At 41.9% G+C, this 8184-nt stretch overlaps 1 protein-coding gene across 1 annotated transcript in view; it reads left to right on the forward strand.

Moving 5' to 3' along the window:
- Window positions 1-6064, forward strand: part of LOC311228426 (solute carrier family 15 member 1-like) — a gene marked incomplete at both ends in the record, with an annotated part of 172677 nt that extends 166613 nt beyond the window's left edge. The window contains 3 exons of the mRNA XM_084314333.1: window positions 2387-2524; window positions 3872-3979; window positions 5780-6064. Of these exons, the coding sequence (XP_084170459.1) occupies window positions 2387-2524; window positions 3872-3979; window positions 5780-6064 (531 nt within the window). The remainder of the gene's footprint in view (window positions 1-2386; window positions 2525-3871; window positions 3980-5779) is intronic.
- Between the last annotated feature and the right edge of the window lie 2120 nt (window positions 6065-8184).

The following is an 8184-nucleotide window of genomic DNA, read 5'->3' on the forward strand; positions in this document are numbered from 1 at the left end:
TTTTATTCTATTTCATTTTATTCTATTCTTAGGCCATTTGTTTTGTTATTCTTATTCGTGACTTGTTCTGTCTAAATGTTTAATGTTGAGCGATTTGCAGTGTAAAATTTTCCCTCAGGATAATACATTTCTATTCTATTCTATTCTATATCTTTGAAAAGTCTCCATTTATTCAACACTTCTGAATTCACTGATAAACTGAACTGAACTGACAAAAATAAGGTGCATAAAAAAGCAAACAAAATTCCTCCACAGGCTACTCACCATCATTAGTAGAGCGGCAAGCGGCGTTTGGGGACAGAGTGAAATCGTCTTAAAACACTGCCCCTCTCCACTCATTCCTGAACTTTTTTGTTAAGTCCTTCTCAAATGCCAACTGAATTAAATTGCGTCGATGAAGCATACTAAGGCGATGTTCTGTAAAGACGTTATTGAGGGTAGAAAACAAATTCTCATAGAGTGCCGTGCTAGCTTCAGTAGTGTTGTTGTTGACATCAGTGCCCACTAGGGCTGTCCCCGACTAAGGATTTGGATAGTCGACTTTGATTGAATTTTTTTTTTTTTTTACCAGGGTGGGCACAGCTGACTCAGTGGGCGGGCCCGGCCCCCTAATGCCCGCCCATGGCGCCGGGTCTGCGGTTAACCCTTTCACTACTGTGACAATACAGAAGGTTAGCCGCCATGGAGCTAACGATGCTAATGATGGAGCATCGCCGGCGGTTGTGTGATAGTAAAGGGTTAACCTTCTGTCGTGTGGCAGTGAAAGGGTTAACCACCGAAACAACGTATGACGTATCGTATATCCATCATCTGGACCGTTGTTTACTTTTCTCATATTTATATATTCAGACAGAGGTAATTATATTGTTTACATTGTAATTTTTTTTATATTCAGATCAAATTTATTACCTATATTTATGTTTTTCTACTATTACCCTGTCCATACCTGTACCTCCCCTCCCCCATGCTGCTATGCAGGCACGTGCACACATAGAGCCCAAGGGGTGCTTGAGCACATGCCTTTTTGAGCCTCGTAAAAAAAAAGTGCCCTTTTTGAAAAGAAATAATATATAATTTTGTTACGCATATAGACTGCCCTTCCAACTGAAAAATTTCAGGATAGAATCAAAATATTAGGTAAAGAGAGAGAGATGCCCCGTATTCCATTGCAGTTTGCACGGCCTCCTCAGCGTGCCTCTCCACGGACCTATATATTTTATGCATAGCGTGGGTGATGATGATGATGATAGAAACCGCTGTGGCGCATACAGTTGAATGCTGGTATTACACTCACTGAGGGACACGAAGAAGTCAAGTCCGTTGGGATTTGGGAATCTCAAATACAAATCGGGATTGGAATAAAAAATGCATTTATATTAAACAATACAGAATTTACAGCACTTCTTGGGGTCTGTAGAAGTTTTGCCTTTGAGAACCAATGGTTCTCAAGCTGTAACGGCACATGGGGCAGGAGCCTATCTCCTGTTTCCGTAGCGTGAGGCAGCTTGATGTACAAGTACACCCCTTGGACATGGCTCTAGTATGTCGCAAGGACTTCCCCCCAAACCAACCCTTGATGCTGAGTGTCAAGCAGGGAGGCTCTATGGGTACCATTTTTAAATAGTACTTTGGTATGACTCAGCCGGGGCTTGAACTCCCAGCCTCCCGAACTCAGGGCAGACACTCTACCCACGAGGCCACTGAGCCGGTCTGTGGGGTCTGTAGGGTAAGCACTTATTCCCTCCCCCCTGAACATTTATGGAGATGTATGGGCCTTTTAAGTCAGTGATAAAAGTGTCTTTCAAGGATAAGTGAGCTCCTGCACTGATTATTATAGTTCAATATTCAATATTTGATCACCAAAACCCCCCAAAAAGCATAAAAAGGCCCCTCCCCACCCAAAAAGGGCCCCCAAAAATAGCACAGGCCCAGTGCCCTTTTCAGCCTTTGAGCACCTGCCCCTCTAAAGTCCTGTGCACGTCCCTGCTGCTATGGGATCAATAAAGGAATATCTTATCTTATCTTATCTTAACTTAACTTGTTCAGCATGGAAAGAAGTCCAACAAATGACTAATCGACCAACAAAGTCTATCGTTTGACTTAAGACCACATGGACTGATTCACGGACTTAACCCTTTCACTATCACACTACAGAAGGTTTACCATCGGTAGTGTGATAGTAAAGGGTTAACCTTCTGTAGTGTGGTAGGGAAATGGTTAACCCTTTGCCGTGTGGCCATGAAAGGGTTATTAACCTTCTGTGTTGTCGCAGTGAAAGGGTTAACCGTTTGGTAGTGTGGCAGTGAAAGGGTTAAGTGGGGTCAGCCCTATTCACAACAACAGCCTCTCGGATGAACTAATTATTATTTTGCCTGGTCTGTTTCAGTGCGGCGAGTGGATCACTGACGTCACAGACATCGAGCCCAACACAGTTCACATGGCCTTGCAGATCCCACAGTACTTCCTCATTACTGCCGGTGAGGTGGTCTTTTCTGTCACTGGCCTGGAGTTCTCCTACTCACAGGTACAAGCGACATGGCATCTGTATTTAAAGTGGTCATATTTTTTTTTTTTTTTTTTATCTAAAATAAAAAAAAATCATCAATTTGTTTTCAAACTGTCTCAGGGTAAGAAGTCGTCCCCCCCCCCCCCCCCAACCAAATTTTGTTTAGAGGTGCTATACGTGGTATTTTCTTGTTAAAATAAGTGGTCTACATCTTAAAATAATAGCTCAAAATGTTTTGCTATCCCATTCCTACTTTATCCAATCAGGAGAGAGAGAGAGAACATTTTTAAGTAACTAAAATAAGAAATAAAAACCAGTTCTAAGCAATATGTGTGTTTGAAACAAGTAATGTAATCTTCCAGTGCAGTAAGCAAATGAGGCTTGGCAAGATTTCTTGAAATAAGTTTAAGAAATTAATTATATATATCTAGGGTTCTCACTCCTGATTGGATAAAGTGGGAACGGGATACCAGGAAATACATTTTGTGTTTACAGCAGAGCGGACTGGGAGACCCATGTTACTGACCAGACACTCTATATCAGTGATGGCTGTTTACAGCAGAGCGGAGGGACTGGGAGACCCCATGTTACTGACCAGACACTCTATATCAGTGATGGCTGTTTACTGCAGAGCAGGAGGGACTGGGAGACCCATGTTACTGACCAGACACTCTATCAGTGATGGCTGTTTACTGCAGAGCAGGAGGGACTGGGAGACCCATGTTACTGACCAGACACTCTATATCAGTGATGGCTGTTTACTGCAGAGTGGAGGGACTGGGAGAGACCCATGTTACTGACCAGACACTCTATCAGTGATGGCTGTTTACTGCAGAGTGGAGGGACTGGGAGACCCATGTTACTGACCAGACACTCTATATCAGTGATGGCTGTTTACTGCAGAGTGGAGGGACTGGGAGACCCATGTTACTGACCAGACACTCTATATCAGTGATGGCTGTTTACTGAAGAGCGGAGGGACTGGGAGACCCATGTTACTGACCAGACACTATATCAGTGATGGCTGTTTACTGCAGAGTGGAGGGACTGGGAGACCCATGTTACTGACCAGACACTCTATCAGTGATGACTGTTTACTGCAGAGTGGAGGGACTGGGAGACCCATGTTACTGACCAGACACTTATTTTAACAAAAGAATACCACTTACAGCACCTTTATTTTTTGAATGATAAAAAAAAAACAATAATAATAATGTATTCATTGGAAACACTGCGTGGACTAGACTATAGAGGCCTAACATTTTAAACGGTTTGCCCATCAATAGATTTGATGCTCTCAAACTATAGCCATGTTCTTCATTCCTGACATGGTTAGTTGTTGTTGTTGTCGGTCTTCTTCCCCAGGCGCCTAGCAACATGAAGGCTGTGCTGCAAGCTGGTTGGCTGTTCACTGTCGCTATTGGCAACTTTATTGTGCTGATTGTGGCTGAGCTTGCAAAGCTCCCTGACCAGGTATGGAAGATCCACTCATGGAAAGGTTATCCATTAAAACCAGTCCCAGTTACAGTTTCCCCCAACACTGCAAGAAACAAATCTCCATCGTAACCCTTTCACTGCCACACAACAGAAGGTTAACCCTTTACTATCACTTAAGTTAACCGGCTGTCGTGTGGCAGTGAAAGGGTTAACCTTCTGTGAATTGTCGGTGAAAGGGTTAACCGTTTTGGTAGTACGGCAGTGAAAGGGTTAACAAGTAATTCAATCTTGTTATTGAGTCTTACAATATATATATATATATATATATATGCGAGACAGTATACGTAAACACACCAGGGTCTGCCTCATTGTACAAATACATAATGCTGTATACAATATATTATTTTTCTCACTGTATATATATCTATCCACATCTGTCTGTACATACCTGCATATAATAATTTTTACATATCTGTAGATACTATATCTATATCTGTACATATCCCTTACCTACTCTTACTAGTTACGCTGCTGGCCAGTATGACTTACTACCATAGTGTCTTTATAACTGTATCACTGTACATATTAATACTACAAGTAGGAGTGGGGGGGGGGGGGGGGGGGGGGGTCGGGTAGGAGGGGGGGGGGGGGGGTTGGGTAGGAGGGGTGGGTGGGGGACACTGTACAACTGTACAAACAAAACTGTACATTGGAATATTGACAAGACCATACTTGGTAATTTACTATACATTGGAGGGGGTTGTGTTAGGACATTTACAGGGGCCAGTTTCGAATTGCAGTCTCCCGTAGGTGTTTTTTGAGAGTGTTTTTGAAAGTGGGTAGTGATTCACATTCCTTTACAGCTTTGGGTAGGGCGTTCCACATTGATGTGGCATAATTGCGAAACGTGTTTAGTCCCTTGTTTGAGCCGAATCTGGGTTTAACATGATTTGTGGAGCTCCCTCTGGTGTTGTGATCGTGGTATTCACTGACCTTTGGGAAGTATTTTGACATGTACATGGGTACCTTGGTCGTGTAGTGTATCTTGTAGACCAGGCCCATTGCAAGTTGCTGTACTCTGTCGTCTACTCTAAGCCATCCTAAGTTGTCAAAGTGGGCAGGGGTGAGGTGGGTTCTAGGAGTAAGGTCAAGCAGTAGTCTGACCAGTTTGTTTTGAGATGTTTGTAATTTTGTTTTTAGCGCCTTTGAGGTGCTTTGGTACCATGAGGTGCAAGCATAGTCGTAGTACCCTTGAATGAGTGCTCCTGCCAGAGTCTTCAGGGTATTCTTGTTTACCAGTGAGGAGATCCGGTACAAGAATCGAGTTCGTTGGTTGACTTTTTTTATTACATTGGATGCCATTTTGTCTGCATGATGACAATACATTTAAATAGAATCTTATCGAATCTAATCTAATTATCAACAAAGCTAGTCTCAGTCATGAGAAGTAATGTCCGGAATGACTATATTTTAATGTAAATCACTGTGATCTCATTATACTCTGCTCTTGTGACCACAAAAAAAAAGTTACAAAGCTAAATGTAGAAGTAAATATTTTAAAACGTAGCTCAAAAAGCTACTCAATTACAGTAACTAGAGTTATTGTAATGAGTTACTTTCCACCTCTGAATGTAACAAGATGACTTCAAAGGACAACGTTGTAGCATTATTGGTGCAATCAAGAGTTATGAATGAGAAATACACGAGTGCTGTATAATGACAATACAATTTTAGTCTAATCTAATCTAAAACATGGTGTACTTTGTACTTATTAAGTTAATCATGATCATCATCATTATCATCTTCTTCTTCTTCTTCTCTCCTCCTCTCCCGTAGTGGGCGGAGTACATCCTGTTCGCGTCGCTCCTGGTGGCGGTGTGCGTCATCTTTTCCATCATGGCTCACTTCTACACCTACATGGACCCTGCGGAGATCGAGGCCCAGTTCAGGAAGAAAGACGGTGGTGGTGGTGGTGGTGGTGGTGGTGATGGTGATGATGATGATGATGATGATGATGATGATGATGATGATGATGATGAGAAAGAGAAAATTGAGATGGAAAAAAAGAACTCCATTGATCATCGTGATGAAGAGGATCACGGCAAAATAACCAAGATGTAAACAAGATGTATTCCAGAAGACCCGTGCAGGATTACACCGTTCCACAGTCCAAACTATATTAAAAAAGGAAATCAAGAATAAAATTGAATGGGGGCGGCTGAGTGGCGCAGTGGGCAAGGCGCCCGCCACTAACGCAGGAGATGCTGGTATCGAGCCCAGCTCTCGGCGTTGCTACCGGCTTGGCCGGTCGTCATACTAACACAATTGGCAAGTGTTAGAGGGTGGGAAAGCCGGTGGGTGGGGATTGGACGTTGTGGACAGCGACTCCTACAGGTCGGTTGGGTGACGCCGGTGCGGCGGAAACAGGAAGTATCGGGGGCAGCGTGATCCTCCCACGCGTTACTCCTCGCCACTGAGAGTTCGAGCTGCTGCGGTGAAAAGATGCGACAGGCTGCCTCCTCGTGTACCGGAGGGGACAAGTGATGCAAGGCTTCGTCCACATTGCAGCCGACCAGTGGGAGGCATAGTCTAGCAACGTTCGAGACAGGGGAGGGGAGAATTGGAAATACGAAATTGGGATGGGGATGAAAAATGGAAAACGGGGAGAAAAAGTGGATCCAAAAAAAAAAATTAAATTGAATGGGGGAAAATATATATATATATTCTTGATGTTGATGTATATAAAAAGTAGTGCTTTCATAATATTGCTTTTTATTTTATTTCATGGATGCCGCACTGCCATACTGGTTGATGATCTTCTCATTATGATACAAGACTCAAGATGTTTTTAACTAACATTTGTAGTTATTTGGCACCAGGGGTGTAAAAAGTACCCAGAAATTATACTGAAGTGAAAGTATGGGTACAGTCTCAAAATCGTACTCAAGTAAAAGTCAGAGTATCTGGCTAAAAACACATGAGTAAAAGTTAAAATGTTTCTACTTTTAAATGTACTTAAGTACTAAAAAAGTAAAAGTAAAAACGTATTTTTCATTCCGGGGCAATGAAATGTTCTGTTTCGTCCTCTTCATCACTCGTACTATCATTTGTGGCCGTCTTCTGTAGCTCGTCACTCTGACTGTCTATTCTTCTGATGGGCGGGTTCATTTTCCATTGATGGGGATTTGATTGGCTGTTTTTAAATAAAGCGAGGCCGCAGGATTAATAACGTTAACGTTAGTTCGGCCAGAGAAACAAATATACTCATTAAAATTGTTGGACCTGCGAGACTTTTTACTTTGTAGGTCTGCATTTTAAATGTAAGGAGTAAAAAGTATGTTTTTTTTTCTCTGGGATGTAATTGAGTAAAAGTACAAGTATACAAACCTAATAATACTCCAGTAAAGTACAAATCCCCCAAAAACAGTACTTAAGTATTGTAACGAAGTACAATTACTCGAGTACTTTACACCCCTGTCTGGCACAGACTGAGTCAAGTACTGATCTGGGATCAGTGTTCAGGTCACATGACCATATAACGTCACTGGTTACACTGGTCTCAGATCAGCACTCCTATTCTAAAAGACTTAATGCTAAACTGATATTCATAGTGGGTTTATACTGTAGGTGAGCCTGTCTGGAACTTTGCCTGTGTGTATGTTTGTGTGTGTTTTATGTGTGAAAGAGAATGAAAGACAGAGAGATATAGAGACTGAGATGGAGACAGAGACAGGGAGAGAGCTAGTGATAGAGACAGGGAGAGTGATAGTGATGGAGATAGAGACAGGGAGAGATAGTGATAAAGAGAGTGATAGAGATAGAGACAGGGAGAGATATAGTGATAGAGATAGATACAGAGAGAGATAGTGATAGACAGGGAGAGAGATAGAGAGACAGGGAGAGAGATAGAGAAGCACACGTATTCAAATATCAAACGTTTTACTTTTGATATGAAACTCATATCAAAAAGTATTATTTTTGCTGGGTGTTGTACACTTTAGACAAGAGGAATAAGAGTTCTGAAAATGATATTTTCATTACACTGCAAGGTAGACAAATATTTCAGGATAAATATATATATACATTATTGTTCATAATTCCTGTTTCTTATTTTTGTGTAGTTTATGTTCAAGCAAGCATTCTGAATAAATATGAATCCTCGTGTATTTCTCATTCATAACTCTTGATTAAACCAGAAACGTTGTCTTTTGCGTTCATCTTGTTGTATTCAGAGGTGGAAA

The sequence above is a fragment of the Notolepis coatsorum genome, assembly GCF_963971535.1.
Source record: "Notolepis coatsorum genome assembly, chromosome: 5".
Classification (NCBI taxonomy): Eukaryota; Metazoa; Chordata; class Actinopteri; order Aulopiformes; family Paralepididae; genus Notolepis; species Notolepis coatsorum.